Genomic DNA, 12,141 nt, shown 5'->3' on the forward strand with positions numbered 1-12,141 from the left:
TATACCGTGTCATTTTTTTTTTTTCTGGAACTGGTTACTATTTATCAGCCTGATTGGAAAAGAAAGTAAAATTTTAAATTAGTGGATTAACAAGTGCTTTCTGCTTGGCACACAGTTCACAGGGCGGAGCCCCAAATTGCTTGAGAAATAAGGAAGTTAAACACACTTAAATATTGGGACCTGCCTTCTATCATCAGTCTGCTGGTTTGTCATCCCAGTCACCATGAAGGCTCTCCTTCCTTTGGGGCTTCTCCTGCTCTCTGTCACTGTCCAGGGCAAGGTCTTTGAACGGTGTGAGTTGGCCAGAACTCTAAAACACGCTGGAATGGATGGCTACAAGGGAATCAGCCTGGCAAACTGTAAGTCTCCTCTGCTCACGCCTCAGATAGAAACTGCCACACACACAGGGAGAGGGCTGGTGAGTGATGAGCAAAGGAGGTTGAGAGAGCAGAGGCTGGTCCTTCAGAAGCACAGAGACAGTGCTGAGAGCATGGCAGGGAACATTCTATGTCATCCCTGGCCAGACCTCTTTGACTGTACCCAGGCTGCCTAGTTGTATCAGATTCAGTGGTCCATGTGACTGTGCAAAAGAAGGGAGAGCCTTTTTAGACTTGGCTTTTGAGAGGCTAGAGTGCCGTGGTCATTTGTCTTAGTTTCCATCTGCCATAAGATGAGATTTTTTTTTAAGAGAAAAATATCCAAATTTTTGTTGAATTCTCAAAACTGAGGAGAATAATTCTATTTTCTCCCAATCACTTTTTACATGGGAACTCTGAAATTGAGCATAAAATGATTTGGTATTCTTGTTTATACTAGTTTGATCTCTCATTTTCTTGCAAATAATGGAAGGTGTGCCATGAGGAACATTACTCAAGATGACGTCATCTGGGCCAGTGTAGCTCCTGTGCTTCTCACACGGAAGCCAACATCTCCCACTCCATACCTAGTTCAATGAATGAGTGAATAGATGAATGATGACATGGATGGATTAAACCACATAATATGGTCGCCATTATGCAAATATTATATTGACAATTCTAGTGAGCCCATTGAGGGGGCACACTCCTGTATCCCAGCACCTGTAAGCAGATTCATGAAGTCCACCAGCATTGCAATGGTCATCTAGGCTACCTAGTGAGATCAGTGTTAAAAGAAATACAGCCACTGTGGTGGTACATTCCTTTAATCCCAGTAGTTGGGACACAGAGGGAGGAGGACCCTGTGAGTTCAAGAACACCCTGAGACTACAGAGTGAATGTCAGGCTAGCCTGGGCTAGAGGGCGATACTACCTTGAAAAGCATAAAAGAAAAACAGTAATTCCAACTTGACATGCAAATTGACTTTAGTTTTAATAAGAAAATTACTCTGAGATAATCCTTGTTATTTCTTTTTTTTTTTTAATTTATTTATTTATTTGAGAGCGACAGACACAGAGAAAGACAGATAGAGGGAGAGAGAGAGAATGGGCTCGCCAGGGCTTCCAGCCTCTGCAAACGAACTCCAGATGCGTGCGCCTACTTGTGCATCTGGCTAATGTGGGACCTGGGGAACCGAGCCTCGAACCGGGGTCCTTAGGCTTCACAGGCAAGCGCTTAACCACTAAGCCACCTCTCCAGCCCGATCCTTGTTATTTCTAATTAAAGTATTTTTCTATCACCCCATGTATTTGCTGTGAATTTTTAAAATCCACTAAACAATTCCTCTACCCTAGGCTGGATGATCTAAACGGTGAGAGGAAGGGTAAAGCAATGAAAGAAATAGCTATATCAATCTTTTTTCAAGACTCTTTCTTTATTAGTATTACAAATGGATTTGCACTTTTTTTTCTTTCTTTCTTTTTTTTTTTTTTTTTGGTTTTTCGAGGTAGAGTCTCACTCTGGCCCAGACTGACCTGGAATTCACTATGGAGTCTCAGGGTGGCCTTGAACTCATGGCGATCCTCCTACCTCTGCCTCCCGAGTGCTGGGATTAAAGGCGTGCGCCACCACGCCCGGCTTGATTTGCACTTAAAAAGGAATCTCTTATGGGTACTTTAAAATAGGGTGTTGAGTGGGCACAAGTCCCCCCTACTCGAAAGGCAGCGGCAGGATGATCACTTTAGCACTCTAGTGACCTTGGGAAATGAAGCTCAAGGGTGTGCAAAATAAAAAAACTCGTGGGACCAAGTTTCAGGTTAAACACATGTACGTACTGATCACTTGCCAAACACAACAAAGAACTGCCGACACTGGTGAACAACACGCATCATTCAGTGGTGCTGATTATTGCTGAAAATGCTTTCTTTTCAGGGGTGTGTTTGGCCCGATGGGAAAGTAATTACAACACTCGTGCTACCAACTTCAATAGCGGAGACCAAAGCACGGATTATGGAATATTTCAGATCAACAGCCGCTACTGGTGCAATGATGGCAAAACCCCCAGTGCAGTTAATGGCTGTGGCATATCCTGTGACGGTAAGAGAAGATGACTCTGTAGTGATGGCACAGGACCCTCGGGTTATGTGTACAAGTGTAGATTCTGAGTGTACGTCATCATGCCAGAGGAACATCAGGGACCTGGGAACACTGTCTTCATGCCTAGAAAGTCATTGTTATCTAGAATCAAATTAGCCTTATATGAGATGGGTCCTAGCAGGTAACTCAGTGACAGAATGCTTGTCTAGCTTGCTAAGGTCCTATGTTCCATCCCAAGACTGAAAAAAAATTAAAGTACTGGTATCATGTAGAGTGGGTGTTTTTTAATAACAAATTCTCAAATTATCTACTAATTTGTTTTGAGTAGTCTTACTGATGTTTGTTAATAATAAAGAAATGGCTAAGGAAAATTGAATATTTAGTCCCCTTATGATTATTTTGCTTTTTGTTTTTTGAAATTTTCTAAATTTATAGAAGGGAAGATTTTTTTTTTTTTTTTTAAGGTAGGTTTTTCTCTAGTCCAGGCTGACCTGGAATTCTCTATGTGGTCTCAGGCTGACCTCATATTCAAGGTGATACTCCTATCTCTGCCTCCCAGGGGCTGGGATTAAAGGCATGTAACTCCATGCCCCACTTAACTGATGACATTTCGGTCCTAAACATCCATACTACTGTGAACCATTATTGAAATTTTTGACTGTTGCATCTTCTAGGTATATTTTCTTACATGTATATATATGGTTTTGTGTTCATGTTCACATGGGCGAGAGTGAGACCTTATCTAAACAGACAGACAGACAGACAGACACACACACACACACACACACACACACACACACACACACTCACAGAGCTGCAAATAAATAAATAAAAACGTTGAAGTATTTTGTATCATATATTCACTTATGGTCATTGAAAAAAGTTAAAAAACATAGGTCAAAAAGAATATCACTTATAACCTTAGTACCCAAGGATTTACAATCCCTTGTAACCTTGAACAATATGCTTCCAATATGTAAATCTATCCTGTATGTACATGTAAAATGATATACACATATGTACTTACATAAGACCATGTGAGGAAATGTGTTGTTTGCAAAAGTTATATTGTTTTATGCATATAGCTTTACAATTTGCTTATCACACAAATCTATTTTAATAAAACAAGTGTCAACCTGTATTACATGTTAAAGAGTGCATAAAATTCTAAAGTATATAATTTGAAAACGTAATTTTTTGGTTGGAGAGATGGTTCAGCAGTTAAGGAGCTTGCCTGCAAAAACCCAATGACTGAGGTTCAATTCACCAGTACCCATGTAAAATCAGACAAAGTGGTGCATGCATGTGGAATTTGTTTGCAGTGGCAAGAGGCCTTAGTGTGCCATACGCTCTTTCCCCATCTTTCTTTCCCTCTCTCTCTCCTTGCAAATAAATTTTAAAAATACTTTAAAATTCAACTATTAGCTAGGCATGGTAGCACACACTTTTAATCCTCAAAAAAAAAAAAAAAAAAAGAAATGAGAGAAAAAACTTAACTCTTAATTACTCTTGTTTTCTTTTGTTTTTAATTTATTATTGACAACTTCCATAATTATAGACAAAACCCCATGAATAATTCCTTCCCTCCCCCCACTTTCCCCTTTGAAACTCCACTCTCCATCATATCCCTTTCCTCTCTCAATCAGTGTCTCTTTTATTCTGATGTCATGATCTTTTCCTCCTCCTATGATGGTCTTGTGTAGGTAGTGTCAGGCACTGGGAGGTCATGGATACCCAGGCCATTTTGTGTCTGGAGGAGCACGTTGTAAGGAGTCCTACTCTTTGTTTGGCTCTTACATTCTTTCTATCACCTCTTCCTCAATAGACCCTGAGCCTTGGAAGCTGTAATAAAGATATTTCACTGCTGAGCACTCCTCTGTCACTTCTCAGCCCTATGATGCCTTCTGAGTATGGTCATCACCATCTGAAAAGAGAAGCCCCTCTAACAAGAAGTGAGAGTAGACTGCCTCCATTTTTGCCTTAATAAATTGTTACCAAGAGCTTAATTCAAGCGTCTTTTGTATACTTTATTTTGTTTTTGTTACATATTCAGTGGTAAATTTCTGAGTAAAACATACCAGGCATGTTTTCTTTTATATTGTAACAACAAAGATGTGCTAACTCTAGAGCTTCTGGTGACTTTATTTATAATTATTGCTATGGGGCTGGAGGGTCAGCTTAGCAGTTAAGGCATTTGCCTGCAAAGCCAAAGGACCCTGATTCGATTCCCCAGGACCCAAATAAGCCAAATGCACAAAGGGGCACATGCATCTGGAGTTCACTTGCAGTGGCTAGAGGCCCTGGTGGGACCCTGGTGGGACCATGCTCTCTCTCTCTCCCTCTTTCTCTGTCAAATAAATAAATAAATAAATAAATAAATAAATAAATAAATAAAAATATTTTAAAAGATTTTAAATATAATTATGTATTTACTTCTGGAGTGCTAGAGACTCACAAGCTCTAAGAGAACACTCCTTCCAATGACTTTCTAAATGAGGTAAAGAATGATATATATCCTGTCAAGTGGGATAGAATGAAGAGAAGTTTTCTCCAATTGTCACAGCTCCAGGAGCACGCAGACAATCACTTCCTAATAGTACTGCTCAGCATAGTAATAAAGCTGGGCTAATCTAAACAATGAACTTTTGTGACTGTCCTTTTCATTCCTCGTGCCCTCTTTTTCAGTTTTACTCCGAGATGACATCTCTCAAGCCATACAGTGTGCAAAAAGAGTTGTGAGGGCCCCGCAGGGCATCAGAGCATGGTATGTACCAAGCTGCAAAGAAGACACCCTTTGTCCCAGTGTTGATGTAGCAGTGAGCTGCCTTTCAAAAACCAAAGTGTCATTCTGAGATCTGAAAATTGCAGTTTGGGGATTACTCCTAGAATAATTGTTGAGCTTTTAAGATCTTTTTCACTCTTGACTGCTTCCTGGTCACATCTTGAAAGTATTTGCAGAATAAGTAGGAGTGTAACGCACACAATCCAATATTTCTGTTCAGCATTTTGTGCTGACTGAGTGCTGGAGGGGAGGAAACTGCTATGTGGACACTTCTGCATTAGCTAATGGCACTTTCTGGGTGGACTGGCAGCTCATGATTTACACATAATCTTAGCTAAAAGGACAAGAAACATTTATTCTGATCTTTGTGATCCCAAAGGTTAGGAATGTGCATTCTGTAAAGGAGGCGAGTTGAAGACCCCACTTTGTGTTCCCCCTTTCTCCACAGGGTGGCGTGGAGAGACCATTGTCAAGGCCGGGACCTCACCGAATATGTCAGGGGTTGTGGGGTGTAACTGCAAAATGTCCCCCTTCTGTCTCTTTCACAATATGGAAGCAGTTATGTAAAAGGTCACCCTACCTTGGGTTCCCCTACAAAAGAATGGGTGTTTACAGAAACAGGGACAAAATATAGACTTTCTAAGTGGCTTAAATCTGACTAATGTTCAGTTTATTGTTTTATATAAAGCCTTCATTTTTCAGTAATTACAACTAACAATAGCGACATTCATCTAAAACTTTGCTCCTCAAATACATCTCATAGTACATCAGGTTTTTTTTTTCCAATGAACTTATTCAGATTCAATCCTGATCGTAAGCCCTCATACACTAAGTAAAAATATGACGCATGGGCTGGAGAGATGGCTTAATAGTAAGACGTTTGCCTACAAAGCCAAAGGATCCTGGTTCGAGTCTCCATGACCCATGTAAGCCAGATGCACAAGGTGGCACATGCATATGGAGTTCGTTTGCAGTGGTGGAGGCCCTGGTGCACCCACTCTGTATCTCTCTATCTCTCTGCCTCTTTCTCCTTCTCAAATAAATAAATAAATAAAATATTTTTTAAAAATACGACACATGTTTAAGCAGAATGAATGAATCTTAGATGTAATCCCTGATGTGTGAGTATCACATGCTCTATCTGTTGAGTCATTTCTGAAACCAGTAAAATTAATCCCTATGTTGGGTAAGGTGAATTTTAAAGAGAAGAAAACTCCAAATGGATGAAAATACAGAATTCTTGAACTGAGCAATTTGATTTCATAACATGTGTGACTGTTTAGAAATTTTCTCAGGCTGTTGCATTAAGGCTGCTTTAAAAACAGATTCTCAACTTAGATGAAAACCTATCTGAACATTTACATGCATCTTGCAATAAAGGAGGTATGAATGAGTTGTGTTTTTCTTAAGTTTGTGAACTTAGCTTGTTGCATATTAACTAAGTCTGGGCCAGATGAGACATAGAAATAATATGCGTATTGTGAAAAGACTACCAATTATCAATACATGGTTTGCAATGCATACTTTTTTGTTTTTAATGAGTGACTGAGTTTATTTAGGGGAACTGGTATCTAGGAAAAGGCTGGAGCATCTCCATACACATGTGGGATATGAAAATTAGAACCCCTGCAAACAACAGACCAGAGAGGATTAAGAAAGAGCAGAGGCATTCCTGGGCACCAAGGTCACTGGGAGATCAAACTGGGGCTGAGCTGAAAACCTACGCCCTGCAGACCACCTGATAGAAAGCTGGAAAAAGCTGCACTGCATGCAGCCTTAAAGCCAGATGCACAGTGGTTCATGCTCTGGAGTTCATTTGCAGTGGTGAGCGGCCTTGTTGTGCCCACTCTTTCTGCTGCTGTGATGGCGCAGTCCTTTAATCCCTGCACTTGGGAGGCTGAAGTAGGATCACTGTGAATTCAAGGCCATCCTGAGAATAATTCCAGGTTATCATGCTTCCAGACAGCTCATAGGAAAGAGAAACCCTGGGAAAAACAGCCATACCTTGTTCCCCTACCCCAACATCTGATGTCTCTGGAGGCAACGTATATACATTCAGAACAAACAACATAGCACTCTTAGAGTCTATGCCTTCACCTGCACATGAACAGTTGGATGTTTCTTGGGAAAATCCAAAGGGGGTGGGCTAGAGAGATGGTTTAGCGAGGAAGACTGCTTTCTGTCCAAGCGCCAGGGCCTGAGGGGAACTTGAAACCACCTGAGATTCCCCAGTACCCCTGTACACTACAGGGTGTGGCCATGCAGGTCTTTAAGCCCAGCCTGTGGGGCAGGAACCAGAAGATCACTAGGACTTATAAAAATGGCAGGCTCCAGAATCAACGAGAGCCTCTGTCTTAAGGAAACAGATGAGTGAAGTAGAGGGACCCCTGAAGTTCTCCTCTTACCTGCTCATTCATCTGCACACACGTCACACACCATACACACCACACACACCATATCACACGCATACACTCATGCAAAAAAGAATCCTCAAGGGTGCTAACTCATCTCACTTGATCTCTTACTCCGATTTGAAAACCTCAACCACTCTTTACTTCTAGAAACTTCTCAGTCAGCTTGTAGTCACTTATATCTTCCTTCAGACTGCTCCTGCTCAGTCCTTTCACAGGCTCTTGATTGTAGCTTCATTTCTCATCATAGTAACTAGGCTCAATCCTAAAGTGTTTTTATATTTATATATGATTTATTTATTTGCCCATGTTTTCTCTTTCTATTCATTTGACTTATCCTTGATCAACCAGCATCTGAAAATACTAGACGGAGTATTCCAGAAGTAGAGCATGCATAAGGTTGGACTCTCATGCCACGCCATGCGATGAAACCCCGCTGTCCTGCTGTGCTCTACCCTGCACGTGTCGTCCCTTTGTCCAGGATGTTCCCTGCCCACTCACTAGTCACTTAGTGGCCCACTCAGGGAACAATTTGACCCTGGCAGATCTAAGTGCTCATGTTCCAGTATTGCTTATTTTATTTAGTAAAATCATTGTTATGTTCAAAGACAGTTATTGTTAATTCCCTACAATGGGTGATAGATAAATTAACTTTCTTGGGGGGATGTATATATATATAGAAGAGTTCTAGGGTGATGTTCAGTTGGCAAAGGCCTTGCCTTTCAAGCATTTGAATCTTAATTTTGACCCCCAGAGTTACAGGTTTGAAACTAGTTTTGGGGCCACAGAGTTTATCATGTATAAGACTATATTTTAGTGCTGGAGAGATATCTCAGTGGTTAAGGCCCTTGTCTGCAAAGCCTAACAACCTGGGTTTGATTCCCCAGTATCCATGTAAAGCCAGATGCACAAAGTGGCACATGTATCTGGAGTTCATTTGTAGCAGATGGAGGCCCTGGTGCACCCCTTCTCTATGTCTGTTTCCCTTCTATTTCTCTCTGCTTGCAAACAAATTAAAAAAATATTTTTAAGCCAGGCATGGTGATGCATGCCTTTAAACCCAGCACTTGGGGGGCAGAGGTAGGAGGATCACCATGAGTTTGAGGCCACCCTGGACTATATATTGAATTCCAGGTCAGCCTGGGCTAGAGTGAGACTACTTTGAAAAACAAAAACAACAAAAAAAAAATTTTAAATATATGCCCGTCAAACTGTCTGCTAAGCATTTTTCTTAATGTTCATACCCATATATTAATGCTACTCTCACTTCTGGTTAGAGAAGCTTCATTTCAGATGGTGGTGACTCAAAAGGCACCATGCATAGTGTTGAGAATAGTGACAGAGGAGTGCTCAGCACTGAAACATCTCTATCACGCCTTCGAGACTCAGGGTCCATTGCAGAAGAGGTGGTGGGAAGAATGTAAGAGCCAAAGCAAGGGTAGGACTCCTTACAATGCACTCTTCCAGACACAAAATGGCCTGGATATCCATGATCTCACAGTGCCTGGCACCACCTACACAAGATCATCATAATAGGAGGGAAAGATTATGACATCAAAATTAAAGAGAGACTGATTGAGAGGGGGAGGGGAGGGTCTTTTGGAAGGCTGGGTATACAGGCCAGTGGTCAGGGTAGAAGGCAGGCTGGCTCTTGTTGGGCTTGGCCTGGTGGTAGGAGAGAGTGTCATGGGTAGGAAAAGAGCGTATAGATGCTAATACCCAGAATCCAGTTGAAATGCCAGTGTATGCACTTGAAATCCTAGTGCTAGTGAGGTCAATCTTTGGGCTTGCTGGCCAGCTAGTCTATGATAATTGGTGATCCTCAGGCCAATAAGAGATCCTGTGTTGGCCGGGCATGATGATGCACACCTTTAATCCCAGCACTCGGGCATCAGAGGCAGGGTTTATGCCATGAGCTCCAGGCAAGCCTGCGACTAGAGTGAGTTCCAGGTTAGTCTGGGCTAGAGTGAGATCCTACTTTGGAAAAACAAAAACAAAACAAACAAACAAAAACCACCAGGCGTGGTGGAGTTCACCTTTCATCCCAGCTCTCAGGAGGCAGAAGTAGGAGACTTTCCTGTGTTTAAGGCCAGCCTGAGACTACATAGTGAATTCCAGATCAGCCTGAGCTACAGCTAGCCCCTGCCTCAAAAACCAAAGACAGAGAGATAGAGAGACAGAGTGGTCCTGTCACAAGGAAGGCATATAGTAGGATTAAAAAATAAAAAAAGAGGAGTCCATATGGAAAAAACTTAATATGTATGTGTTTAGTATAGTATTTACATGTTAATGCACTCAAGTGGGTCATATAATGACCCCCTTGGATAAGGAAGGAGTACTATGTTTATCTCATTCACCCAAAACACAATCTCTAAAAGCAGAGTTTTTTCCACTTTTTAAAAATCATTAAAATGGGCTAGGGTTGTAGCTCATTGATCAGTGGAAGAGTGCTTTCCTTACATGCACAAGGCTCTAGATTTGATCTTCAAAACTATTAGTATAAAAGTAAAACATAAAGAGGGGGCTGGAGGGATGGCTGAGAGGTTAAGACATCTGCCTACAAAGCTAAAGGGCCTTGGTTCGATTCCCTAGGACCCATGTTAGCCAGATGCATCTGGAGTTCATTTGCAGTTGCTAGAGGACCTATTGCACCCATTCTTTCGCTCTCTCTCTTCCTTTTTCCCTCTGTCAAGTACATAAATGAAAATAAAATATTAAAAAAATTTAAGCAAACAACAATAACAATAAAAACGGATTGTGGTGGTGTACACCTTTAATCCCAGCACTTGGGAGGCAGAGGTAGGATGATTGGCTTTCCCTCTCTCAAATAAATAAAGAATAAATAAAGAAAGAAAGAAAATGTGATTTTGTAAAATTCTTTTGATTTCTTTATTTATTTGAAAGTGAAAAAGAGGCAAAGAGAGAGAAAGAATGGGTGTGGCAGGTCCTCTAGCCACTGAAAATGAACTGCACATATATGTACCACCTTATGCATCTGTTTTATGTGGGTCCTGGGAAAGCAAACTGAGGTCCTTTGGCTTTTCAGACAAGAGCCTTACCTGGCAAGCCCAAAATGTGTTTTTTTTTTTTTTTTTTTTTTGAGTGGAATTAAGTCAGAATGTTAAAATATGTGGATGTAGGTGTGCATTCATAGAAAAAATTTAGGAGATCTAAAGCCCAAATTCAGCCTAAAATTAATTTTCTTTAATAGGAACAGAAAGGTAATTTTCAGGTTAAACATACACAAACACCATGCCTAATATTAAGGATTTCTCAACTGTGTCCAGATTCTTCAGAATGCTCTAAAATCTTTGTTAAATTTTTAAAATTTATTTATTTGAGAGCAACACATAGAGAAAGAGGGGGAGAGAGAGAAAGAAAGAGAGAGAGAGAGAGAGAGAGAATAGGCGCGTCAGTGCTTCCAGCCACTGAAAATGAACTCCAGATGCTTGCGCCCCCTTGTGAATCTGGCTAACATGGGTCCTGGGGAATTGAGCCTTAAAGTGGGGTCCTTAGGCTTCACAGGCAAGCACTTAGCCACTAACCCATCTCTCCAGCCCTCTAAATTTTTTTTAAATTTTTAATTTATTTATTTGAGAGCGACAGACACAGAGAGAAAGACAGATGGAGGGAGAGAGAGAGAATGGGCGCGCCAGGGCTTCCAGCCTCTGCAAACGAACTCCAGACGCGTGCGCCCCCTTGTGCATCTGGCTAACGTGGGACCTGGGGAGCCGAGCCTCGAACCGGGGTCTTTAGGCTTCACAGGCAAGAGCTTAACCGCTAAGCCATCTCTCTAGCCCTCTAAATTTTTTATATAGTGACACAGATTTAATCTAAATTCAGGTTACATTAAACACAGGTGATGTCCTATGCAAGGTGGTTCACAAAGTCATAAGCACATTTTTTGGAAGTCTAATGAGGTTAGACATAGAAAAATACTATCACCTCGTGTACAATATATGGGTAAAATAAATTTCATAAGTAAAAATACATAATTTCAAAATAAGACAAGATATGTCAGGATTCCTAGTTTTGTCTCTCTCTTATCTTTTGCTCTTGCTCACTCTTATATGCTATTTAAAGTCATGGCAAGCTGGAATCTGGAAAAAAGGGTGGCTCCCCCTTTGTCTCAGACCCCATGCTAATGTAAGCCATGTGGCCCCCAAACCCGCCCAGAAACAAAAGAGCCAATTGTCTCTGACCAGTAAAAGAGAGTAACAAACAGCAGGAAACTTTTGTTCTTGTCCTAGTTCCTCTCTTTTTAACACCTAAAGTCACCTCTGTAGATAAAATTTCTCACTAGACAAAAAAGTCAAATGGGTAAAATGAGTCAAGATATTTGATCAGGTTACAAACAGAACAAGAAAAGAAAATAGCAGACCAATCTCCCTTGTGAACATAGATGCAAAAATTCAAAACAAAACTTTGGCAAACTGACCTTTGGAGCCTCTGGCTCCAGAGGAACTCACTGTCCTCGATAGAGCCTTTCCTTGC

General features: G+C 41.1%; 1 protein-coding gene across 1 annotated transcript; it reads left to right on the forward strand.

The window, feature by feature from the left end:
* Positions 1-223: 223 nt before the first annotated feature.
* LOC123461606 (lysozyme C-like) lies at positions 224-5,751 on the forward strand. Its single transcript, XM_045152852.1, has 4 exons — positions 224-359; positions 2,290-2,454; positions 5,140-5,218; positions 5,685-5,751. Exons 1-4 carry the CDS (start codon positions 224-226, stop codon positions 5,749-5,751), a joined length of 447 nt encoding a protein of 148 aa, XP_045008787.1.
* The last annotated feature ends 6,390 nt before the right edge of the window (positions 5,752-12,141 follow it).

This window comes from Jaculus jaculus, chromosome 6 (assembly GCF_020740685.1).
Source record: "Jaculus jaculus isolate mJacJac1 chromosome 6, mJacJac1.mat.Y.cur, whole genome shotgun sequence".
Classification (NCBI taxonomy): domain Eukaryota; kingdom Metazoa; phylum Chordata; class Mammalia; order Rodentia; family Dipodidae; genus Jaculus; species Jaculus jaculus.

Coding starts and splice junctions, on each gene's coding strand:
- LOC123461606 (XM_045152852.1), top strand. CDS start 224: ATGAAGGCTCTCCTTCCTTTGGGGCTTCTCCTGCTCTCTGTCACTGTC. Junction 360..2,289: donor GGGAATCAGCCTGGCAAACT/GTAAGTCTCCTC, acceptor CTTTCTTTTCAG/GGGTGTGTTTGGCCCGATGG. Junction 2,455..5,139: donor CTGTGGCATATCCTGTGACG/GTAAGAGAAGAT, acceptor CCTCTTTTTCAG/TTTTACTCCGAGATGACATC.